This window comes from Haemorhous mexicanus, chromosome 6 (assembly GCF_027477595.1).
Source record: "Haemorhous mexicanus isolate bHaeMex1 chromosome 6, bHaeMex1.pri, whole genome shotgun sequence".
NCBI lineage: Eukaryota > Metazoa > Chordata > Aves > Passeriformes > Fringillidae > Haemorhous > Haemorhous mexicanus.
Genome location: NC_082346.1, coordinates 12,439,209 through 12,464,675, shown reverse-complemented (window position 1 = coordinate 12,464,675; position 25,467 = coordinate 12,439,209). Strand labels below are relative to the sequence as shown.

The window sequence follows — 25,467 nt, the reverse complement described above, 5'->3', positions numbered from 1 at the left end:
GCATATGAGGGCAGGCTTAAGGCTGCACTGGCTAAAGCTACAGAATCATGGAAGCTTAGAATTCCAGGCTTGCTCAGCCTTGTTCCCTGACAGCTCCATTTGCTGTTCCTGCATCAGGGGAAGTAGTGAATTGATCATTCCCAGGTCACTTCCTAAAGCACAAATGATTTTATCGACCTGTTTCATGTCTTCCTTCAGCTATCTCATGTAACTTAAGAGATTGCCCCTATTTAGACTTGTCTGCTGAGGACTGTACTTTATTTCTGATCATTCTCATTGTCCCCACTTGTGCTTTTGTTATTTTTACCATGTTCTTTCAGTACAAGCAGACCAGAACTGCACATGGTATTCCAGCTGCGGGCTCTCCAGGATGTACTCAGTGACATAACAATGTTCTGGTTTGTTCTCTATTCTTCTCCCAACAAGTTTGCATTTTCTTTGCTTTTTTTTTTTTCCCCTAAATAATTGAGCTAACATTTTCAGAAAATTAGTCACAGTAACACCAAAATTTCATTCCTGACTGTTAATCATAGCTCAGGACTCATTATTCTGGGCATACAAGAAGGGACATTTTTCTCTGCGTGAGTTATTTTGTATTACTGATATTGAATTTCAGCTGTAATTTTATGATGCAGGCATTCAATGTCAAGAGATCTTTCACAGCTCTTTCCGGGCAAATTACATTCTTTGCCCTGGATGATTTAGTATCATCAGCAAACTGTCATCCCTCTCTTCAGCTCCTTTTCCAGACCATTTATGAGCATGTTGAGCAGCACATGCTCCAGTGGCACACTCCTGCTAATCTTCTGCCATGGAAACCACCATTTTCTTGCCACTTTTTCTTTTCTGTCCTTTAATCAGTTGTTAAAAGAGAAACTTCATTTTCATCCCCAAATCGATCAGCTGCTGGAGAGCCTGGTGGGGTGTCAGTGGCGTTGGCTGGGTAGTTGTGTGTTAGGACCTGAGCTGGGACCCCTGATTCAAGGATTAACTTTCAGTCTCTCATTAACCCCAGCATGGTTCATCCTTTGGGCCTTTTTACTTTGGGCCCCAGCTGGTTCCCTGCTCTTTTGGGGTTCCCACAAAGGCCTAGGAGAAAGAGTCACATCCATCACTCCCCCTCCAGTAGCCTGGCCACTGTCAAATTTACTTCCTCCTCTCTGCAGTGTCAAATTTATCCAATTAAAGTATTTGATGGGTGTCCTCGTTACCACACATTTTCTCTATTTTTATTCTTGATGAAATTCAGTAAAGAAAAAAAGCCCAAACTAACAAAACAAAACAAAAAAAAATCCCCAAAGAGGAAAACTGCTCCCATTCTTGCTGCCCGTGATGCTTCTGGCTAACCCCATGCTGTCAGTTGCAGACTGCAGCAGAGCTGAGACAGGAGCTGCCAAAGAGGAAATGCAAGGGAAAAAAGATGCTTTCATGATCTCCTTTTCGGAGACAGCTTCAGTGCCATAAGCAGAAAGACTCTTTCACTCTCTGTTAGCCCACAGGGCTGAAGGGACCAAATTATCCTGTCTCCTTGCAGAGTCCATCGCTCTACTGCTGTAGCTTCATGACCTCCAGTGCTGCTGCTGGCTTGGAAGTGCCATATCTGGGACCCATCTCTGCCTGGCTGCCCCTAAACCTACCTCAGGGCTCTCTGCATGTAGGGCTGGAGACAATCCTTCGTTTTTAGCCCTAAAAGGCACTCCATGCTTTGGCAGTGTTTCAGGCTCATTAGTACATTAGAGCTGGGAGCCAGCAGCCCAGGACCAGTGGAGCACAATGGTTAATTAACAGGTTACAAATCATCTTTTAAATGGGCAGTTGATAGAGCTTCAGGGCTTTTAAATTGTCCTTTTATTAACAGAGTTTCCCAGGATGGTGTATGAGAAATGACTGTAATCAAGAGACACAAAAGCTGCTTTCAGGGACTAACACAGAGGAGTTGGACTTGGTGCTTGCAGAGGAGAGGAACCAAACCTGTGGCTGGAGAAACACTTGCTTTTACATTGCAGATGGGAGGGGAAAATAGGCAGAGAGGGTGGCTGAAAAGTCTTTAGCTCCCTTCAGGCAGCACAATTAAGGAGGCAGATTTTTCAAAAGAGTTATATAAAAATCCTCTCGTGTACTACTTTCAAAAATCCTGCCCAGTGGGGAATATGAGCACTAGAAAAACAGCTTAAAGCTCCTACAAAAATCTCCTCATTTCTTCAGGAAGAAATGCCAGTTGTGGTGCTGACACGTGCCTGGAGAAATGGGTACCAAAAGGTTTGTTTAACTCATCTGATAGTCCTTATTTTTAAAAAAGAAGGCGTTGAACTCGCCCAGAGATGTGGAAACGTGTCAAAGCTTCTGGACAGCTGTTAGTACAAACCAGCGCTTGGCTGGATAATGGCATCAGTACTGTCACCACTGCACAGTGACATTAGCTGGGAATATGTGTACCAGGGAGTCAGAAAGACCCAGTGGCAGAAGGCATTTGGGATCCTGGGGCTGGTTTGGAGCATGCTCTGCCCCACCTTGGGCCCCACCCTGGGCCATTCTGGACCAAGAAACTGAGAAATCTTGGCAGGAGCCTCAGGATAAACAATCATAATCTTCCTTGACTGCTTCAGGCTTTTGTGTCCTCCTCCTGCTCTGCAGGAACAGTTACACTAGGAATGATAATGTCCATGTCATTTTTCTTAATTCTGGGGGCAAAGAGGAAGAAGGAAAAGAAAAACATGTTTTGCTCCCTCTTGGCCTGGGTGTGTGGTAACAGGAGGAGCAGTTCTGGGACAGCAGGACAACAGGAATTCTGCTCCTGAACCAGTGCAAGACCCAAGCTGACTGTTCTCTGCACAGCTCAGACCTGTTGTCCTGGTACAAAAGAACTGCATTTTTGTGGTCTTCTCCATTTTCCACAGTGCCCTCTGAGAAGCAAAAATAGAAGCAGACTAAGGCAAAAGGCAGCTGGCTTGCAGTGAGGGTGTAAAAGGATGAAGGGTTGTGGAGTGTCTCTGTGACCCAGGTTTGTGGCGGGCACTGATGAGCGAGCATTCCAAATGGGACAGCCACTGGGATGCAGGGCTTCAGGAGAGCAAAGTTTCCAGATTTCTGCTGTTTAATCTCTCAGTAAAGGCTCAGTTTGGGACTGCAGAGAGTTATTCAATCTCTCACTACAGGGCTCTTCAAACAGGGCTGCCAGAGCAGGTGATTTTGAGTCCAGAGGGAGCATTTTTTGGTTATATAAGTTTTCACAGTAACATTTTGAAATAAATCCCCAGTGTCATCTTTCACATGTCCCCTTTTGCAACAGGCAGGATGTGGTGAGGGGCAGCTTCTCTGAGCACAAACCCCTCTGCATTTTCCCCAGATCTTTGCAGAGAAATCCCAGGACAGTATAGCTAAAATTTTCCTTGTTATTTCCAAGGATCTGTTTGAACAAGCCTCCATCTGTACTGGAGCTATGATTCAGACCACTGAAGTTGTCATGCACCAAGTGCAATGACAGTCCATGAACTGTATGGCCACACTTCCCACCTGCCTCAGACTTAGCATGTGTGGGCAATCCCCCAGAAATGTGTCCCCAGCTTATTCCCTGCATGATTCCATGGGGGTACTCAAGCTGCAGCAGCATGAGTTGCCTTAGGAGATTGGGCAGAGCTGCAGGTATCAAGGCTGATATCCCAAGTTTCCCTGTAAAACTAAAGCTGTGTCTGGTGAATGCACGGAATAAAAGTCCTGTTTCCAGCCTGGGCTGGACCTCACCACGCTGCTGCTTTCTGGAAGGGCTGAGCTGGCAGTTCGTGCTGCCACGTTCCTCTTTGTGTTTCAGTTCTGCTTGGCACTGCGAAATGGCAGCAGGACAAGCTCAGCCCCCCACAGCCCCAGCCCTGTAGCTGTCCAACCAGGCAGGAAGCCTTTCCTAAAAGATCTTTATGCTCTGCAGACTGTTTTGTTAAGACCCACTGTAATCTCACCCTGGCCTCTGACATGGCTCTCTTAATTATTCATCATGTGTGGGGACAGAGAACCCCTGGCTTGGCCTGTGTTTGGTGCCTGTAGCTCACTAAGAAACAGAGGCTGATTGTCACCTCCTGCCAGGCTGGGGAATATCAACACCAGAGCAGAGCTTGCCAGTCTGGTGGCAGCATGGGTAAACCCCATGGGAACAGGGATGGACTGTGGTAGAAGGATGCCATGTTTGCTGGGGACTGAAACCACTCCTAGTTTGACCATGCTGGGTTGTAGCTGCACCAGATAGCTGCTGTTTGTAGCTATCCATATTTTGTACAACAGAATTCTAAAATGGCCCAGATCTGTAAAGGTGCCTGAAACTTGGTCTGCCTTCAAAAGAAACAGGACCATGCAGGACACCACTCTACTTTCAGCCTGGAAGAAGGAGCAACCTCTGGGAATGCTTTTCTCATGCACCCCTTGCTTTCTGACTTCTTTTTTTTCTACATCAGCTTGATTTGGGGCCCCAGAAAAAATCCTTCCTCTTTTGCTGATCTTTTCTGAGAAGTTCTTACATGTTCTGGTCAGCATAGGTTCAGGTGCTGATTCCCCTGCGAGGAATCCTTGCTTATTCCTGAAATAATTCCTGTGTCTGTTCTCTTGTAGGGAGAAGAGCGGAGAACAGCAGAGAAGAGGAGATCAGACAGTGACAGAGGCCCAGAAAGTGAGCACAGCCGGAAGGTGAGTGGGACCCAGGTTCCTTTGTGGGGACCCTTGTCTTGGAAGAGGAAACCAGTATAATGTGCCTTCCCACCATAATCCTAAAGGAATATGACCTTTGAGGTTTCTTAAGACCCAAACCATCCTGTAAGTCTGTGAAGCAGCCTTGTGCTCTGATGTGGCTCCCACTGTTCATCACTCTCATCATACAACGCTTTGCTGAGCAGCTGAGGCACCTGGAGAAAGCAGCACTGGAAAGGTGACAAGGACCTGCCTCCACACCTTGTCATGGCTGCTCAAGCCCTTCACACAGCCACAGGGATTTTAGGAAAGGTAACATACTCACCTCTGTGGCAGCACAGTTTTGGCTGTTGCCTCTCCCAAAACTATTTCCTTGTGGATTGAAAAGCTCAGGCTGTATTAGCTACAGCTCCTCACTTCAGCAGGAGCTGAGTAGGATGGAGGTAAATTAAAGCACAGGCCTTCCCACTGACTGTTTAATGCAAAGCCTGGAGACACGCTGGCTCCCTCGAGCCTGCAGATGCTTTAATTAATGGAGCACAAATAGAATAACCCCACCTCAGTGTGATTCATTAGGAGGACACAGATGGGCTCTTAGGCACTAATTCCAGCTGAGCCCCCCCAGAGCAGGAAGGGGGAGCATGGTAGCCTGCGGTCCAGCTAACCACAGCTACGCTGTAATTGAGGTGAGGGACTGACTCCTCCTGCTCCATAGGCCCCAGCCATTTCTGCCTCTCCCCACAAGAGAGCACAGGCATCAGCCTCAGTCCTTCCCTTGCTTTTGGCTTTATGGATCCATCAGGGTCCATCCTGGCAGGACCCACATCCTGGCAGGACTCCGTCATCTCTCCCTCCTTGGAGACACGGTGTCAGGTCCCCAGCTCCTGCCAGATGAGGAATGGAGTAGCAATTGGTGCCACCCCAGCTCCAGCCCACGCAGGTGAGTCACCTTGGTAACAGGGCTTTCAGTCCCTTCTTCCTGCTGCTTCTCTTACCTGCAGTGCAGGGCTGAGGAGTTAATTCCTCTTTGGGAAAGGTGTGAGGGTGTCTGGCATGGAAGGACACGTGTACGAGGTGATGAATTATCTGCTGGTAATTAGCACCCCAGGACTCAGCTCTGCACTAAGCTATTCCCTACACACTGTTGCTTGACAACACACCACAGCCTGTTGGCTCCTGCTTCCACCTCATCCATTAACCTGACAACTGGGCTACTTCCCCCCCACATGCTCCATCAGCTCTGAATTGTCTTTCCATTAAGCTTTAAATTTTTAAGCAGTGTCAGCCCTTAACCAGTCTGTCATGAGGAGTGATAAGCCAGGAGCCTGACAGCAGTGAAGGTAAAGAGCTCCTTTGCTCTGGGAATGTGCTCTTGAGCACAGTGTTGGCCACAGCTCTGTGACTGTGGGCTCCCATTGATGCCTGCTGGTCACACAAGGCTGGCTTCCTTCCCTGCCTTCTCACTGTGAAGAACTTCACAGGCATAACTTCAATTTATGTATCCCAAAGCCTTCAGGTTGGGGGACTCATCATTCAAACACTGTTGAGAGATGTTGCAAGCACTCCAGGAACTGACTCTATGCCATAAGGAAACCTTAGCAAAGGTTCCTGCCTCAGTTTTCCCTTCTGTAGAGCCAAAAAGCCCCAGTGTGTTTAGGCTTTGGGTAAAGCAGAGTCCTGGTGTGCACACAGCACTTCAGAGAAAGGAGCTGACATTGTCCAAAGTTGTTTTCAAATATTCCTGAGTATTTGTGGTGGTGACAGTATAAAGTACCCTGAATGCAGCTGTTTCAGACAGTTATATTAACCGGAAGCTCTTTTCCCTCCACTAGGATGGTGGGAAGGCAGTCCAGAAGAGCCCTGGAGACCCGAGTTTGCCCATGACTGGCCGGGAGCGCTCAGAGTACATCCGCTGGAAGAGGGAGCGGGACCAGATTGACCTGGAGCGCCTGGCACGTCACAAGAATGCCAAGGGCGAGTGGCGACGGGCTTGGGATGTGGAGAAGTCGGAGCACATGTAGGTCCTTCCCTGTCCCAGGGTGCTTTACCTGCAGCAGGCCTAAAGCCAGTGGTGGGATCTTGTGCAGATACTTATCAATCCCATGCTGTCATGTGCCTGACCAAATCCACACTGCTGCCTCTTCCTCCCCAGACCATGCCCATAAGTGGGATCTGGTATCAGAGTGATTCTCATGCTTTTTTCCTAATATGAGCTCTCCTGAGAGGGGATACCATGTGCTGACAAAGATTGCCTGCCTTTGGTCCAACCAGGACATGGACTGTAGGAGGGAGGGGAGCATGAACCAAGGCTGCATCTGGACGATGCTTTCCATTTCCACACAAACAGGCAGGAGCGTACAGGTGCTCTTCCAGAAACCTGGATGGACAAACTTGCATTGCTAGTCCACAGGTTCTCTAACTGCCCCCACTTCTTTGTCCTTTTTAAGCACAGGAGAGCCCAACATACCTAAATCCTCCCCACTCCACAAACTGAGCCTGTTAGGGCACTGTGGGGCAAGGGGGTCACTTCAGAAGGCCACCTGTGTCATACAGGGACAATGCTGAGAACAGCAATGTGGGACAGATGGGAATGGGGCCTGACATGTCCCTGCCGTAATCACTGTCCCTCTGACTGTGCTGGCTCAGCTGGGTCACACTAGTTAGAGAGTTTTGGAGGATGACTTGGCTCCTGTAGCAGGAAAAGCTTCTGGTAGGGTGCGGAGTTAGGGACTGTTAACAAAGGTTTGGTGATAGAACAGTTTGCACAGGACAGGTACATGGAACAATCCTTTGGCTGAGGAATGGAACCAAACACATCAATTTTCAGTCACTGAGACCCCCAATAATTAGGGGTGAATTGACTGAAGTGAGTGCTGAGTGTTGATGTCAAGACAGCCCTGAGCCCTACTGTTTTTCCAAAAATCAATTTTTAAGAGAAAAGCCATAATATAAAACAAGCAGGACTAGAAGCCAGCTGAACGATCTGAGACAAATCTGATTTGATGACAAATCCTGAAGCTACTTCAGATTGTATTTGGAAGCTTGGGAAGCTGCATTTGAGTGTAGTACAGCTACATCTATACATCTATAGAGTATAGTACATCCTACATCTGTAGGAGGTTCATAACATTTAATATATACATATGGGTACTGATGTAAAGGTTTTAGAGGTCCTTCTTTGGGGTAGAACTACCTTACAGCCTCAGTTAGCACATGCTGCTTCAGCTGCTGCTGAGAAACCTGCACAGGTTTGCCTGTGGGCAGCTGCAGAAGGGCCAAAGGCCGGAGCTTGCATCGTGCCAAGGGCTCCTGCCCATGCTTTGCACACTGGAGGAGGATGGTCAGGTCTGACAATGCCTGTTTTTAACCTGCAGGTTTGAAGAGGACTTTGTTAAGGATGGGGAGCCAGCCTTGGATAATCCCAGCAGTAAGAAAGGTTGGCAAGGGACATCTAGACTCTGTCCTGGCGCTAGTGAACGCTGATCGTGCACATCCCAGTGCCACAGCAGCTGTCATGGCTGTCAGCTGTGAAGCTCTGCTTTCCTGGGCAAACGCCTCTGAGCTGGGGGCTCAGCCCTCCCTGCTGGGCAGAGGGCTCGGGGGATGGGATTTGAGCAGCTGGGTGCTAGAGCTTTGGACCTTCCCAGGGAGAGCAGTGGCTTCTGTAAGCTGGTACAACACAGTGTGGAGGCACAGCCCTGCCTCCTTTCCCACACACTCATTTAAGAGGCAGTCCTATTTCAGAGCACATCATATCTGATCCCTATGGCACATGCTGGCTTCTTTACAAGCATAAGTCCATCCTGACTCCTGTTTCTCAGGAGATGGACTGGCAAAACAAAGCTTTCCCTCATGACACCCTATTTGAACATCAGGTTTTTTCTGCCTGTCCATTACAGACCCTCACTCACTTTGGTGCATCCTTTGTTGTGTCCTTGCAGGGGGAAGGAATGCAAGGAAATCCCAGCACAGGTCCTTTCCTGCAGATGGGAGAGGTGAGTAAACCACAGGATTGTGTTATGTCACCCCACTAAATGCCAGCACCTCTGATATCCCTCAGGGAGAGTGTTCTCTCCAGACACCTGCAGATTTGGAAAGCCTTTTGGAGCACACCACATGACTGCTCTCATAGCTGTGTGCAGGGGAGAAGTTTTCCACGAACAGCACAAGTAAGACTGTATCCAAGGAATAAGATTTAAAGTTAGAATTGGAATTTGGAATAAAAAAAAACCACAAAAGAAACACCCTAAATTCTTGATTTGTCTTCATTACTTCAGAAAATAACGTGCATTATGCACACAGCTTCAAAGGCTTCCCACCTCAGAGGTCCTGTCCAAGATTACAAGGGTGTTGGTCTGTTCACTGGTCCATCAGCTGTTTCTGCCTGCTTTTGCATGGCATTTCCAACCTGTTTTCTAGGTGGAGGACATCATGGAGTGAATGTGAGCGACCCTGGTTCAAAGGCAGTGCCTGCTGTGAGCAGCCGAGCCAAGGGGAAGGACAGACTGACAGGCAGAGCCAGAAGGTGAGGAGCTGGCAGCACTGCCGTGGTGTGCATGTCCATGCCTCACTCCCTGCCTAGTTATGAAGAGGCAACCTGTGCCAGGGTCTCACCACACTCACATGGAAGCATATCCCACCTAACACTTCCCTCTGTCAGTGGGAAGCCATTGGCCCTTGTCCTGTCACTGCAGGCCCTTGTAAATAGTCTCTCTGACTTCCAAGCTACTTCAAAGTAATTTTAGCCTTCAGTATCTGCCTCTGTGTCTGCTTCGTGGAGACCTGGGACACTTGGGCACTGTCAGGCAAGCAGAACCAGACTGTGGCAGGCATCAGCAGAAGCAAACTCTCTCTTCTTAGTCTGACTCAACTGTCTGTTCTGGCAATTGGAGTTCATGTGTCCATTACAATTAGAACAACCAGTTCATTAAGATTTAGTGGTCTCAAATGAGTGTCTCTGGATAGGCCTGGACAAGGGGCTCAGACAAGGAATACATGGCCCTGGAAGGAATCCCTGTCTGGGTGTCAGGCAAAGGACACTGGCTTTGTAAGAACTTCAAGGCCTAAATTCTGATTACTTTTTCTTGACAGATGGGATGCAAAAGAAGGCGAGGACATGTCTCTTGTGAAGGATGACCTTGATGGCCAGGTGAGCTCCTGAGCTGCAGGCTGGCAGCTGAGTTTTCTAAGCACATGCACTATCAGGAATATTGGATAATCCCAGCAGTAAGAAAGGTTGGCAAGGGACCAAGGAATCTCGAATCTATTCCAGAGCTGGGAGACCTCTGGTTTTGGGTAATTGTACTCACCACTAACACTCCTCACATGGACTGGTGTGACAGCAGCTTCAGTGCTTACCCTGACCCTCTGTCAGCAAAACTGCCTCACCTATTCTGGTCCCTGAACACTTCTCCACCTACATCCTTTTACATCCTTTTTCCTCAGGTTTTCAGAATCATCACAAACAAGAAATACAATATACTGGTATTTTAATAAGCTGAACTTAATATGTTCTTTGTTTCTCAGAAGAGCCTTGGTATGGACAAGCGGAAGAGCAGAGGTGACGAGGGGGTGGAAGAGAACTGCACAGCTGAGCTGGAGGAAAAGGGGAAACAGCCAAACCTCCAGGATCACGGGGCCTCCTCCTCACAGCAGCTGCAGAGTGGGAAGGTCCAGCCTGCCCAGAATGGCCAGAAGGAGGAGCAGAGGGGAGTGAGGGGCTGCAGCACAGAGGTATCTGTGGCCAGCGCTGGGGACTCAGAGGCAGAGCCCAAGCCAAGCAAGGAAAGTGTTGGGGAAGATGCCAGTGGGAAGCCTGGCGCTGCTGATGTCTCCCAGGAGAAGGAGAGCACTGACAGCACTGCTTCACAGAGCAGCCTTCAGAACACTCTGCAAGGCACCAGGCCTGGCAGTGAGGAGACCTTGTCACTGCCCGTGGGAGCGAATGTAGATGGAGCTGGGTTGGAGAAGCAGCCAGCTTCAGAACAGGAATCCTCTGAGAACTCTTCCAACAACCACGAAGGAAAGCTCGACACAGCAGCAGGAGACAGACTGGATGCAGACCAAGGACAGCTGGTGAGCAAAGGAGGGGAAGAAGTGACCCAAACCACTGTTCTTGAGGGACAGGCACTTGCACTGAAAGGAAGTGAAGATGAAGGCACTGAACACCACGAGCCTTTGCCCCCAGGGAAAGCCAGCTCTGACAAGGCTGTTGTGCCTGAGCAGGACATGACAAAATCCCAGTCTGGGGAAGGGGACCAGCCTGAGGACTGCAAGGACAAGGATAGTGGGGACACTCACAACTAGCAGATTGCCCTGGCTTGCCTGAGACATAAGGTGAGTCATCTCATTAATGCTCTCAGCCATAGTACAGGGCCACAACTCCATTTTCTGTGGTACAATGGCATCATACCAGATAACTGTCTAGAAATGTTCATTAGTAGTGCTATGGATCTTTAAGGTAATTAAATCTGTGGATCACAAAGGCCTGTCCTGCAGTGGGTGGGGAAGGAATGCCAAGTCAGACAGAAAAATTTAGACAGAAAACTGGGCTGCTGAAGTTAGTTGATGACAAACGTTCGTTAGGCCACATACTGATCTATTCCTGGGAAACTATGACTTTAGAAAGGATGGGAGGAATAACCTCAGTGGGATGAGTTTATTTCTGTCTCTGGGGTGATCACAGCTCTAGGTCGGTGTGGTCCTTCCCCAAAACACTTGCAAAGCCACAGGGGTCCACCTTGTGGGCAGAGCTCAGGAGAAGGTTGATTGTATGTGGGATTCTCTTTCCAGTAGGTCTGTGAGTACTACACTTTGAATTACACATGGTAACACTGATGTGCAGGGCAGTGTATAAATAAATACACAGGGTGAGATGTTCCCTGGTGCAAAGGCCCACGAACCAAACAGAAGGGAAGGAAAACAGAGCCGGTTATGGAGCAATGCTCCAGGTTTTAACAAACAAACATTTTCTGTTCCATCAAGGCAAATGCAAAGCCAGGAGAAGGAACAAAGGATGACAAGCACAAAGTTAAGGTAGAAATTAGGAGGAAGGGGAAAGGAGAGAGGGTAGGGGCTCTTTGCAAGATGTGTTTTTTCCAGGCAATGTCCCACAGAGCAGAACATCACACTAAACAGAGATGAACATTTCCAGAACACGGTCCAGCTTGCCTAACATGGGAGTGGCTCTCAGGATACTCCTGCCTCTCTCCTTCACAGAGCCAGCATCTCTGTTCCATAAGTAGGCACTGGAGGCAGTGAGCTGCTCAGAGCCGGGCACGCATATCCCCCCACCAAGTGCCTTCCCTGGATTCTGGAAGCTTTTCTGCAGACCCTACACAGCAATGTGTCCCCTGGTGTTGCTCAGTATTCCTCCCAGAGGTACAAATGAGCTTAGGGATGAAGTGGCTAAGCTGCTAACAAAGACTTTCCCTATAATCCAATCCATATAAAAGGCAGGGAGAAGTGCAAGCGTCATAGTGATTTCAAAAAGACAAAACATCAAGAACCAGCAGGAGCTGGTTCTATGTGTGAACTAAAATTCCTTCAAGTGAGGGAAATTAATTCCAACAGCATTTGGGAGTATGTTATGAAACACCTAGATGGACATAGTGGGAGATTACTGTCCAGCCACACCTCTCCAATCTACCAAAATTCACACCAAATTAGAGGACGGAGGAATTAATGACTACCTTGCTCACTCAAGATAACTTTAATTAGACACCAACTAAGAGGAAACAATGAATTAGAGTAGTCCATTTTCATCTCAGCAGTGGAGATTCCTATGGTTTGGTAATAGAGCTCTGAGTCCACTCCAGAGCTCAGCAGGAATATGAAACAGCTGGAAACATCTGTACTCAGTGATAACGATGTGCTGGCCCCCTGCATGAAATGCAGATCTCACATCCCTTCCTGCACAAGTGCAGCCCTGTGCAGCTACCACGTGGGTTTCACAGCTCCCCCTCCCAACGTCTATTTATGGCACTAAAAATCTCCAGCACCTTCAAATCAGTGGGAGATGCTGTGCAGAGAGTGTGGTGGGGCTTTCATCCTTCGCTTCAAATAACAAGGAATAAATATTTACTTGAAGTGCAGGACTGGAATCCCTGGAGAACGTCCAACAAGTCCCAGAGAAGTAAACGATACACAAAAACCACAGAAGCTTTTCCCTGAATTCTCTTGAGAAAATTAATCTTAACATCTTTAGAGAAAATGCAGCTGGGGGTAGATTTCCAGAGCAGCTCCAGGGATCTGACCTTGCAGCACTGGCTGACGTAAACAGGAGTGGGGCAGGCAGGGCCTGAGTGCTGCAGGACGGAGGAGGTCAGCAGAGGTCGGCGCTGATGCAAACCAGCGCCCAAGGTTGGTGCAGGAAACAACACAAGCAGAAACCAGGACTTCCCAAAACAGTTGCGGAGCTGTGGAAGAACAACCAGCTTCCTTGAGGTTCAGGAGACAGGAAGATACCATCTGCTGGTATGTTTGGGGAGTAGGCCTAGGATTGGCAGGGTCAAGGGCTTGCCTTGAATAGCATTGGCTTCCCTGGTCCTTCCTGCAGCCCACACCACTCTCTGGAGCCCATCCTCATGCCATGGGCATTTTAAATTCCCAGAGCACCTCTGAGTACCACCTAAGTGGAGAGCTTGGTCTTTACACAGTCAGGGAGTGGGAGTTGACATAGTTGTCTCCATATCTCTGGAGTGATGGCATAACATGGGAGGACAGTGTTAACATGGGAAAACACAGGGATTCTGTGAGAATGGTGCAAGAGACTAGGGACACACAGGGATGGCTCCAGGGTTTTTGAGAGAATGTTGTTTAGTCTAGGAAAATGAAGGCAGAAAGCAGTAAAATTGTGATCTCTGTAGATATGTGGGTAGTGAACACCAGCAAAGGGGAAGAAACATCCAAGCCAGAACACAATGCTGGGGCAAGGACCAATGTATTGGAGAAGCCCAGGAATAAATATTGGAAAATTAGGAAAAGGTGGCTTCCAGAGTTGGAAGCTTGCCACGGCTGAATCCTGAGGGCCACTTACTGGAGCTTAACACATCTAAACATAACTCAGGGCTCTGATGGGCGAGCTGCTGCCATTCCAAACACGGAGAATGGAGCTGCTCTCATATCCCACAGTTGTTCCTGCCATCCCAGACCTTCATCAGCTGTGTTCAGCTGCAGCTTCAGGGAGTTCTGCACATCCCTCCATCGCATGGGCCCTGACCAGTAGGTCCCACAAGAACCTGCTGTTGGCTTGGCTGTGAAGGCCATCCCAGTGATATCCCCCAGCCAGCCAGGCTGGGAGGTGTGAGAGAGACAGCAGTGATCTGTGACAGTCCTTTGCTGTGACACTGACACACAGAGGGAATTCTGCCACCACAGAATTCCCAGAATCCCCAGAATTCTCTGCTGGCAGAGCCCAGGCAGCACAAAGGGGCATTGCTGCCCTGAGTCCCAGCTCACAGCCAGCCCCAGCTTCATCTCCCACTGGCCCTGGAGTTATGTAGGGGAAAGAGGATACAGTGGGAAATGTGAGAAAGGCTAATCACTCTGGCTAATTACCAAGAGAAGTAATGACTTTAAAGCCCACCAGTGTCTTGGCTGTAAAGACTCACTCATGCATGGGAAGAAAGTGTCTGTATTGAAAGGATAATACTGCAAAACAGGAAAGGGAATTGTCTCCCAGCACTGAAACACAGTCAGAGCCTTCTGAAAGCATCAGTGATCAAATTGATCCACAATAGGAAGAACTCGTGCTGGAGTCAGCTCAGACTCATAAACCACATTACTTTACAATATCTGGACCACCAAGTGTGACTGACAGTCTGCTTCTGGCCCTTCCCAGTCTCATTAAATCCCAGTGTGCTGCCACAGCACTGAGCAGCCCTCGGCAGCAGGACACAGCCAGCCCTCACTGCTGCACACAGACAGGAGAAGGAATTAAGTCTCCAGCAAAAATGTCATCTCAGCTGTACACAGCATCAGTTGTGTCAGCACCTCAGGTCTGATTTCAGTGCAGTTCCTTATTAAATATATGTGGCTTTGTCTTTAGATGATTCCTTGAGAAGCTTCTTTTTTATGCAAGCCAAGCTTCCTGTGGCCTCTCCTGCCTTTGGAGGATTTAATCTCTTTTTTTTAATATCCCTCTCCCTGACCTTTCTTGGGAGCTTTGAAGGTGCTGAAATCTGCATCAGCAAAAGACAGGTCTACAGACTTAAACGTGGATGCAGGAAAATGCCAGCTCAGCAATTCTGAGCAGCACCCAAGCATCTGGCAATTAGAAAAGAATTAAAAGTCTTCCTTTCCCAATTAAAATCAGCATGTCTGGGTCTGGAAGCAGCTCTAGGACAGCAGGCTCCACTCACAGGATAGTTTTTCATTAGGAAAAGCTGATTCAGCCTCTGCCTTTGGGGTTCACAAGTGCTGCACACCCAGGCCAGGTTCACCAGGAAGGATCACAAAGCCCTACCTGAAATCACCCTCTTCTCTTGGTGCTCCAGGTGCTGAACCAGCACACACAAGAACACATCAGGATTCTTGTTCCTGAGATATAAGGAAAGACTAAAGTTGACATATCCCAGAGGAGGACTGAGAGTGTTTAATCCAGACTGGTAGAGTCAGCTCATCCCCTGGGCTGCAGAGCCTCCACTGCTCCTGTTCTGATTTGGCAGCAGGTATCTGGATTATGCCCCAGTGGTGCCTCCCAAGCAGCCCCAGCCGTGCAGGAAGGGCAGGGTGGAACTCAGCAGACATTTTAATTTACAGCTCAGCAGTTCCCTGGAGACTGATAATCCTGCGGCTGTCTCTGCTCTTGTTTCACAGGATAATGTGCCGGAGGCAGTGGAGGAGAAGAGGAGCACAAGCTTGTCCTCACTCTTGTACCTTCTATGAAATCAGCTTTCAGCACCTGTGCAGCGCCCTTCAGCACCATTCACAATGTGGGGTCCCCATCACCACCCACTCACAGTTCTGGCATCCCCCTTCCCTATCCATGTGTCAAAGGACAGAGAAGGGTGCACACACTCCCACCCTACGGAGAAAACACCATCACTTACCTATTTGTTTGGCATTTTGCAGCTGCGTGGCAAGCCAAGGAAATATCTACTGGATGCACTTTATTTTATTTAATGACTAATTCTTTTTAAACTTACGGCTTGGGTTTCTGGGCACACACGCTGTTTTTTCCCCAAAGGCTGGAGGCACATGCCAGGGGCTGTGCCAGCAACTGGAACAGCAGGAAGAGGTGACTGGCAAAGCAGAGGGGTGAGGTGTTAGGGTGTAGTTCACTAGTGGGTGAAGAAGTTGTGTTCAGAGCTCTGGTACTAGAAGTTTGCACGTGATTGAAGTGTTGGCAGAGGTGTATGGTAGTGGCAGGGGCTGCGGGGCATGAGCAGGATGGATGGATGAATGGAGCGCTTCTGACAAGCACAGATCGAGCCAGCACCTCCTCCTTGAAGAGCCTCCAGCTGCCTTCCCCTTTTAGAGGCTGAGGAGCACATCAGGACAGTGCTTTGTGCCAAGGAAGGTGCCTGCTTGGGTGACCAGGTGTGTGCATAACCCAGCAAACTCTGTGCCCCCCTCCCAAGTGTAACTGGGCATCCCTGCAGCACGGCAAGGAGGGGGACAGCACAATAATCTTTCTCCCCCACCACACTGCCCAAAGGAGCTGGCAGCAGGACCCAGGCCAAACTGGAGCTGGAGGTCCAAGACTTTGTATTAAACATTTTCACCTTCCTGGTTGTGCCTTCCATAACCTTGTGTTTCATTAAGAGAGCAGGAATCCTCTCTAAGCTGCCATGCAGACCTTCTGACCAGGCCTTAAAGATACCTTTTAAATGGAGGATCTGGAGGAGCTTTACAAGCACAAACATGCAGGAATTCCAGCTGCTTGGCTTTCCAGTTACAGCAAGCTAGGACCCAGCTGGAATACAGCTAGCAGTTAAGGAGAAGGCACAAGGAATAACACAACATAATTTCTGACTTCTGAATGACAGGGTAGAGTGGGCATCACCCTCACTTAAAGGCTGCTCTAAAATCTGATGCCAGACTGAGCGTCCCAGGGACAGGTATATGTGCAGACTGCCTGGAATGTCCTGCAGGATGTTGGCTGACAAGGCTGGCAGACTGCCCTGGAGATCAGGTTGGCATGTATGGACTGAAATACTCTATGCTGCTTTAATAAACTAATATTTGCACAGACAAATATTTGTTTTCCCACATGACTTAGACCCGTGACACCTATCTTGAAGCACAAGCCTGGGAATTTCCTCCATGTGCCAAATTCAGGAGACTTTACTGGCATCACACCAGGTATTATCAAGAAACAGAGCATGCAGCTTTTGTGTTTTATCAGTAGAAACATCTCTACCCCACCAAAGCCCAGACTGGGTTTATTTGGACTTATCCAGCAGATAAAAGAACAGATAAATAGAAGATTGTACAACTGCTCCAGGTCCTGGAGCTTCTCCATCACTGTTAAAGGCTGATTTTCCTTGTCTGACTGGCTCAAAAACCTGCTTGCAATTGTTTAGTTTTTTAATTAATTATTATTTTGTACATCAGGTCTCTGACCTGACTCTTGGTCCAGTCAGACTGAGTGATTACCAGCATTTCCCAGGAGCCAGCTTGCCTCATAGTCCATGGAACACACAGTCTCAGCTCAAGAGCTGTTGTGCCCCAGGAAGGACAGTTGGACACATGGCCAGGCAGGAATTTTATGTTGCCCTGGTCCAGGACTGTGTTGAAGAGATAAAAAACCTTACTGCCCTGAACTCCATTCTGAAAGGAAAACCATCACTGGGCCTCCATTCCCTCCTTCCTTTCCTTTCTTCCAAGTGACTTTGCAGGTAAAGATGCCCAGGAAGGACTGAGTCTGATCCAGGCTCTGGGAATGGGACTGGACAGCTTGTGCCTGTTCTAAGTGTATTTTTTCCTGCTCATTAACACTTTGCTCAATGCACTTTGTTTGGTGCCTGGGTTGTGATTTTTCAGACAACTGTGGCTTAGCTGTTTCTTCTTTATGGTGAGAGAAAAAACCGAAAAGTTGACAAATCTGATGTAGAGGGATTATTTATATGAAATAAAACTTGGAATGAGGACAAACCTCCTGTGTCTTACTTTTTCTCAGGTCCACATGTGGAGATTTCCAAATGGAATCAGTAATCTCTACTATTTAGAGCAAAGCTCCAGTTCAGAGCACTGATTCCTTTGGGAAGCACTGAACTCCTGGGCTAACTCAGCTTCCTCACCACAAAAGCTCCCTGCAACAATGCCAGGAAGATGAGGATCGCTTTTTCATTGAGGCATCAGAGCCACCACCTGATCACCACTGCACCTTTCCTGCAGGCAAATGTAAGGACAGCTCAGGGCGTTCAGAGTCACCTGCCTGCACAGGACCTGTTCCTTCCCAGCAGTGCCTGGTAGCTCAGGGATTTCGTGGAAGTTGTTCCAGCTTTTCCAGACACAAGGGAAGCAGCAGCACTCCCAGGCAGAATGCTTTTTCCTTCAAACCAAAGGATCAGCTGGCCACTGACAGAGTTCTTTTCCTTAAAAATTTAGGAATCAATTTCAACACAGCCACTCTGTAACTAAAACTATCAGAATTGATCCCATACTAGTGAGTCAGCTCTTGCATAAAGAAGGTAATTTAAGAAACTTCAAGTTAAGGACAAAAATACATTTGGATAAAGTTGGAGATACTTGTTTCCAAAGTAATTACTTTAGGAGGCAAAAACACAAAATCCTGACAGCGGTTCAGCTCTCCATTCCTTACCTCAACAAGTCCAATAGCTGCAGCAGGAGGATACACACAGACCACTAACCAGTAAAGCCCAGTACAGAGTCTCTAGACATAAAAATAACAGAAAATTTCACTGGTTTTCCACAATGATCTCCCTCCAGATAAACTGGTTGCAAGTGGCAGAGGACACTGGCACTTAGCTATCAATTTTGTATTTTAAGTGCATAATACAGTAATTAGTGCTTTTCAAGTCAATGGGAGGCCCAGAGCAACAGAAGGATGCAGCACTGCTGGGAAGTTCAGGACACTGCCTGCTGCCTTCCCTGGAAAGGTTGTACAGCAACAGCTCAACCAGCTCCCAGGCTCTGCAGCACTGGCAGGCAACACTGGGAAGTCCGTGGCTGGTTCCTGCTCACACCATCCCAGTGCAGTGACACAGCACCTGGCCAGCTTTCCCAAAACTGCCTCTGAACACCTGTAGAACAGCCACAAGCCAAGCTTCATCCCCTTAGCTTCATGCTCCAGCTCAGCTATGACTGTTTCTTATGCCATTCCCCTCTCTGTGTGCTCCAGCAGCTCCAGGACTCAGAGCCAGCTGTTGCTAACACTCCCCTGAGCAGCCCACCGAGATCAGCTTTGACTTCTCTGGGGGAAATCCCCGATGCCCAGAAGCAGCCACTGGTTTTGTTATCATCGCTACACCACACAACTGCTTTTCAGCTACGCTCAGGGATTAAGGCAAGATTCCCTGTCAGAAACACTGCACAGGAATCTGGGATTAAGATGATGTGCATTGCATCAGATGAGCCTGCAAGAGAATGCGCACGGGGAAAAAAGAGCTTTTAGAGACAGAAACGTGAGCCAGCTGTTGGAGCAGATTACATGCTCCAGTAACTCTTTTTCCTGCTATTTCCCTTCCTTCTGGTCCCTCTGCATGTGAGTTACACTAAATGCTATCCTTGGACAAACTGGGCTCATTTGGACAAGACCAGTATGCACAGGCAGAGGGCAGGTATTAGATGTCTACCACAAAAGCAAAAAGCTTTAAGGTATTTCACTCACGTTTGAGTATTTCCTTCATCCAGCTGACTTCCAGACATCTTCCTTCCTCACCGATGTGCACACGTGGGAACATGCACAGCTCTGTTGGTAGGTGACATGCAGGACAGCAGCTGTGTGAAGGGAATAACCTCCCCAGCAATTCCAAGGAAATCAACATCTTGAATCACACGGTTACAGTAATTTCTACCTGGGAAGCAACACACAACCCCATGCCTTGTCGTGACTGATACAATCACACTAAGTGAACCTGAACTTTATTGTTTTTTTGAGGAGCAATGAAGGGAAAGGGTGAACTGGAGCTGAAGTAACACAACAGACGACACAACCATCTGCCTTTTAAACCTCAGCTTTACCCCACACTGGTGACTGCACCATTTTAGGGCACTAAAGCAATTCTGCTGAGATGCAGATGACTGTCTCAGTACAATGATAGCAACATAATGCAAAAATTCCCAGTCCAAGTATCTGTTGCATCCGATCTACTTCCCAAGAAATCCCTGGTGCCCTGAATTTTAAGTTAGCTTACACCTAGAAACCAGTCCAGATGAGCCATTTTTGTTACTAGAGTATTTGCAAAGTACACTTAGTCACCAATTTCTTCGACAGTCTGTCATGACAAGAGTAAGAAGCACAGCAACAAGCTCATCACAGGCTGGCAACAACATCCCAACGGGAACACATCTGCCTCCAGAGGGCTATGACTCCTGGCTAGGAAAAGGATGGGGAAAAGACTGTAGCTGAAGAATATGGGTCCAGAAGATTTGGAACACCAGGCTGCTGCAATCACTAAAGCTCCCTGGCCATTAGGCCGGCAGCACACAACCCTTCTACATCTTTCCCAGGCAGCTTCCCCTCCCTTGCACACTCAGTACAACTGGAGTGAAGCCCCAGGATGTTCCAAAGCCAGTTGTAATAGGTACAGAAATAGCAGCATTTCACTGTAATCTGTTTGTCAGCAGAGGAGAAGATGCAAAAACACAGTCTGGGAACTCACCAAGCCTGCACTTTCCTACAGGAATGCAGACAGCCACAACCATCCTTGTACTGGCTCATCAACTATTTTTAGCACCAGAAGGGGAGGCAGCCATCAGTGAAGGGCCTGTTCCCTTTGATCCAGTGGATCTGAGCACTGTCTCTGTCCCAGAGATCCTTTGCTACCAAAAGCACAAACCAGGTAAAGAACTTTAGGTTGTTCCTGCTCCCGAGTACAAGGCATCTCTCAGCAGTTACACGACAGGTTGGAAGAGGGCCACACAGCCCGTTTAATTCCATTCACTTCCTCTCCCCTCTGCACCACGCAGCCAGGCTCTATTAGTCTTCTGAGAGCAACTGTAGTTAAAGTGAAGGATGCCAGGAGGCCCTGGGCACTCCGCGCACATTGGATGCACCGTTCAGAGCCGCTAGAGTCACCAGCTCCAAGCTGCAGGCTGGCAGCAGAAAAATCCCAGCATCCATGTCATTGCAGCTTTATTTATCTCCAAGGTTTTACAAGTTAAACACAAGGTCCTTCTCAGAGACACTTCCCAACTGGTTCTGCATTACCACCCAAGCTGAGAAACAGACTAAACTCAACTGGCACCACAATGAGCCTGGTTTCTCTGTCATTCATTCTTCCCTCTGGAAGCTGCAGGAACATTCCCCCACAATCAAAGGTGTACCCCAATGCCAGCAAAAGGCATTGATGTCACCAGGACCCAGAACTGCTGTGGGCGTGAGCAGCCCCACAGAGAGGGATCAACATGCTGCAGGCAGAACCACCAAAGGAACACAATCCCCCACTCACAGAACAGACACCCATGGGGCCTGGAGCCGGTGCTGCTCCGGGCCACTCAGCCTTCCCCCTGTAGATGAACAGGGAGAGCAGAGAAGCACCTGAGGAGGTGACAGCTGCAGGGCACCTGTCTGCTGACACAGTGCTTCTAGCTCTTCCACCTGCCCTGCAGGAGGGTGACAGTGATCCCATGATTTTGGCGAAAGTGACTAAGCGGGATCGTTTTGTCCTTCCCACCAGCTTTTTGTTCCAACACAACGCATTCCCTGCATGCTCCCCAGAAAACTGGAAAGGAGGGTGAAAAGAAGATCACAAACCACTCTCCTTTCACCTCATTTCTCCCTGCAAACCCTCTACTCCTCGTTCTACCTTTCACAGATGCTATAAAGGCAATGCCCAGCTGATGATGCAGCCTTAACAAACCACCACAGTCCCAAACTCTGATTTTGATATGAAACAGCTCCTTTCAAGCAGCCAAGTACCGTATTTTATGCTACCTTTGTGATCTGAACAACTGAAATACATAGGCCATATTACACCACATTTGCATCCCTCAGCAGAAGGAATCTGAACTGCTGTGATTCTTTCATAGGGATGCAGCACAGCCTGGCAGCCTCACAGATTCAGCTGAATCCATCCATCTGGAAAGCAGCAGCTTGGAACAACATGGCTCTTATGGTTTCCTAGTTTATATCCCACATCCCAGAGTCATTAAAGGCCATTTTTTCACCCTGCTCATCAAGGGATAGAAGATTTCTGAGGACCACAGGGCAGGAAACCATGGAGCTGGGACAACAGCCTTCCCAGGACTCACCAGGAGCTGCCTGAGCCAGACCTACCCTGGTTCCGCATGCCCCAGAGGTGCGGGGATGATCTGTAAGCGCTGCCATCCCTCGCAGGCAGCAGCACCAGGGTACAACCGTGCCACAGCTCAGAGCCCACCAGCACCCACCGCCACAGCTCCACCTGCTCTGCCAGCACCGATCAAACCCTTCCAGCACCACTGCTTCGTTTCCACAATTAGGCACGTAGAGAGGTTTCTCCAGCCTCACCTACAGAGACCAATGACAAATGAATCAACATCATGGACCACAGCTGCCCATTGCTGTGGCCAAATTTTTGCTACTCAGACCCCTTCCAGTTCAGCATTCCTCCTCCCACCATCGAAGAGAACATACTTTGTTACAGAGACTTTCATATTGGGAAAATATTTTAATATAGTAAACAAGTCAATTTACCTTCCACATATTTTAAATAAGTTTATGCTCATCGTTAAACAAAACTGTTTTTACTTCAACAATGGATTACAGCCTCTAAATTCGTATTGTTCCCAGCTGATCCTGTAAATAGCGAGGAATTTTGGACACCAATATCCTTGTATAGGTAACAGACTGGCATAAACAGCGCAGGAATTCAATGCGAGTTCAAAGGGAGAAGCTAGCCCTGGTGAGGAAGAAAACGAAGCCACAAAATTCCCTTTTGAGGAAAAATCGGGGGGTAAAGAAGATACCGCAGTTCCACCGAGTCCAAACGGGGCCGAGTCAGTCTCCAGGTCAGTCTCCAGTCAGTCTCCACGGGCGCTGCACGGTGCCGCAGGGACGGGCGAGCCATCGGTCTCCATCCTCGGCCGAGCCCCGCGGCCGCATCCCCGGCGGCGCGCGGCCTCCCGCGGCCCGCCCGGCTCAGGGGCTGCCGGCGCCCGGCCCGCTCCCGGCCGCGGCCGAGGGGGACGCGGCCGCCGGGGCGGTGGCGGCGGGGCCGGGGCCGGGGCCGGTGCGCGGCGGCGCGGGCGGAGGCCCCGCCGTAGGTCCGGCGGGCGCGGCGCGGAGCTGCGCGGGGGTGGCGGCGGCGCCGGGGCCGGGGCTGGAGGAGCCGCCGCTGCCGCGCACCGGCTGCCAGATGAGGCTGTAGTAGACGGCGAGCACGATGGCGGCCAGCGAGACGGAGAGCACGTAGGCCAGCACGGTGGCCAGGCGCACCCACTTCTTGTTGGTCTTGGCCGCCATGCGCGCCTTCTTGTCCCCGGTGTAAGTGGCGGGCTTGCCCCGCTCCGCGCCCGCCTCCTTCTCCTTCATGGGGGCCCGGCCCTTGGCCCGCTGCTCCACCGAGCCCTCCGTGCTGGCTCCGGCCCGGATCGGCCGCCGCCGCCGCTCAGGACATGCCGGTACCGCCCGTGCTGCCACCGGTGCCGCTGCCCGCGCTGCCCCGCCGGGGGCGAGGGGCGGAGCGTAGGGGGCAACCCCGCCCTGAGAGGTGGGAACGACAGGAGGGGAGGGAGGGCAGGGGAGGAGAGGAGAGGGGAGGGCAGGGGGAGGAGCCTGGACCACCTTTAAAACGAGCCCCCTCCCCCGGAGCCCCGGTCACCCCACCCTTTACCCGCCCCGGAGTGAACGGGGCACCGGTGAGTGGTGCCTCAGGAACATGGGCAGCGCTCGGCGAGCCGCAGAAATGCTTCTGGCACGGCCTCCTGGAACGTGCCCAGCGCTGGAGGAGGTCAGGAGTCTCCTCTCTGCCTTGGCTTCCCGGCGGAGTTACTTTTTGCGGTCTCCCTGATGCAGGTATGTGCTGCCTGCATCTCTGTGAGGCTGCAAGGGTGCCGGGCCAAGCGGCAGCTTTTTAGAGGGAAAGACTGCCTTAGTTTTGTCCAAATTGGGCTCTTCCCAAACCTGTTATTGATACAATCTAAACCTCCTCTTAAGGTATGGCTTTGCCTTACTCCACAGGTGTTAGTTCCCTACAAAATTCCTCTATTATCCTGTTCAAAAGACAGCTAAAATGCTGCTTTGGGGTATAAATTAGCTTTTTTTTCTTTACGGTGCAAGAAAATTACTCTTGGGAATGATGTAGTTGCTCCTTCTGCAATCATTTTCTCCCTCCCTTCAATGTGAGGTCAGTCAGGTGTATGGCTGCAGCAGAAACCTCTTGTAAACCAGGACTTGTAGATCTGGAGGAAGCTACAGCAGCTGGAGAACTGCCTGTTACCCAGAGGCTTCCCCAAGAAGACATGTTATGGAATAGAGTAGCTGCAAAATAATTGTAATTCTTGGAAAGGGAGTTTGTAGCAATTCCTACAAAATTGACTTTCTAGTAATTTTTCAATGCATTTTTCCTCAGTGATGGGTTTGCTCCAGCTCTGTTTCTTTTTTAGTTCAGCAGTGAAATGATGATGAGTTACTACCTCCCACAAGCCCCTTCCCTATGCTCTTGCTTAATTCCAGTTAAGAGGCAGAGGGTTGGTGTGTACCAAGAATGCCTCTTGGGCTTAGTGAGGTCTTGACAGTTTTTGCCTGGTGCTTGTGCTTGTTGGGTTGAAGAACTGAGGCCTGAACAACAGGCCCTGAGCCAAAGCTGCCCTCTCAATGAAGCTTCCAACCAGATGTTGTATGTACCCACTCATATCAACCAATACCATCAGCAAGATAATAGATGTATCTGTTCATTCTCAAAACATGTGTTCACCTTTCCCTGTTTAGGAACCGGATAAGGCTGGATATGCAGGGGAACTGTTGGAACATTCCCAGCAAATGTACAGGGTGTGATGGGCTTGCCATGTTCTGCCTTCAGCCCAACAGCCTCACGTCCCTGTTGCATTTTTTTGTGACTCACTCATGCTGCAGTGGAGACTTGCCCTTCCTAAAACACACAATTCCATGGTAGTATTCAAGAATTTTGGTGTTCTTAAGGCTCTCTTCTCCCTGCCAATCGTTTGCTCTCAGGGCTTTGAGAAAGACCAAGCTTGTATTCATTAAATGTGAGGTCTTGGCTTTTGCCAAGGTCAGGTAAAAGCTTTTCATTTTATTGTGGACAAATAACTGGGCTTGAGCTTCTCTCCAGGCAGCTGTGAGCAGGCCTGTGCCTTCTTTCCTAAACAGAGCTCCTTGCTAACAACCACCCCTAAAGGAGCTGCAGTAATAGTGCTTGCTTTGTCCTTGGGGTTTTAGCAAAAACACCAAGCTGTGCTCTGACTGGACTCCTGTAGTGCAAAACTGGAGTTCTGGGGTCTTGTAAAGTCAGTGACTATGTCTGACACTAGACACAGCTTGCAAATTATCCCTGCCCAAGGATTCTTCCTAAAGAGCATTAAAGAGATCACCTGGAGAGAGAGTCAGGGGTATGTGATGCCCTCAGGGACTCCTGCCAAGGAAGGAGGGTTGCAGACTCCCTAAACAGCCTTCTTCCCACCACTCCAAAAACTGCTCTGCAGGCTCCTGTTCTTTATAAGCTCCTT

General features: G+C 49.3%; 2 protein-coding genes across 4 annotated transcripts in view; one reads left to right on the top strand and one right to left on the bottom strand.

The window, feature by feature from the left end:
• Positions 1–17,769, top strand: part of CCDC9B (coiled-coil domain containing 9B) — a 57,731-nt gene extending 39,962 nt beyond the window's left edge. For all 3 annotated transcript variants that reach the window (XM_059848743.1, XM_059848747.1, XM_059848744.1), the window contains 8 exons: positions 4,597–4,671; positions 6,504–6,688; positions 8,046–8,107; positions 8,613–8,666; positions 9,091–9,196; positions 9,763–9,820; positions 10,198–11,007; positions 15,490–17,769. In XM_059848743.1, the coding sequence (XP_059704726.1) occupies positions 4,597–4,671; positions 6,504–6,688; positions 8,046–8,107; positions 8,613–8,666; positions 9,091–9,196; positions 9,763–9,820; positions 10,198–10,977 (1,320 nt within the window). In that variant the 3' untranslated portion in view covers positions 10,978–11,007; positions 15,490–17,769. The remainder of the gene's footprint in view (positions 1–4,596; positions 4,672–6,503; positions 6,689–8,045; positions 8,108–8,612; positions 8,667–9,090; positions 9,197–9,762; positions 9,821–10,197; positions 11,008–15,489) is intronic.
• Positions 17,770–22,431: 4,662 nt separating this feature from the next.
• Positions 22,432–23,485, bottom strand: INAFM2 (InaF motif containing 2). The gene has a single exon (XM_059848748.1). It carries the CDS (start codon positions 23,312–23,314, stop codon positions 22,922–22,924), a length of 393 nt encoding a protein of 130 aa, XP_059704731.1. The 5' UTR covers positions 23,315–23,485; the 3' UTR covers positions 22,432–22,921.
• Positions 23,486–25,467: the final 1,982 nt, after the last annotated feature.

Excerpts from the sequence above, each read along its gene's own strand:
- INAFM2 (XM_059848748.1), bottom strand. The coding sequence starts at position 23,314 with ATGAAGGAGAAGGAGGCGGGCGCGGAGCGGGGCAAGCCCGCCACTTAC.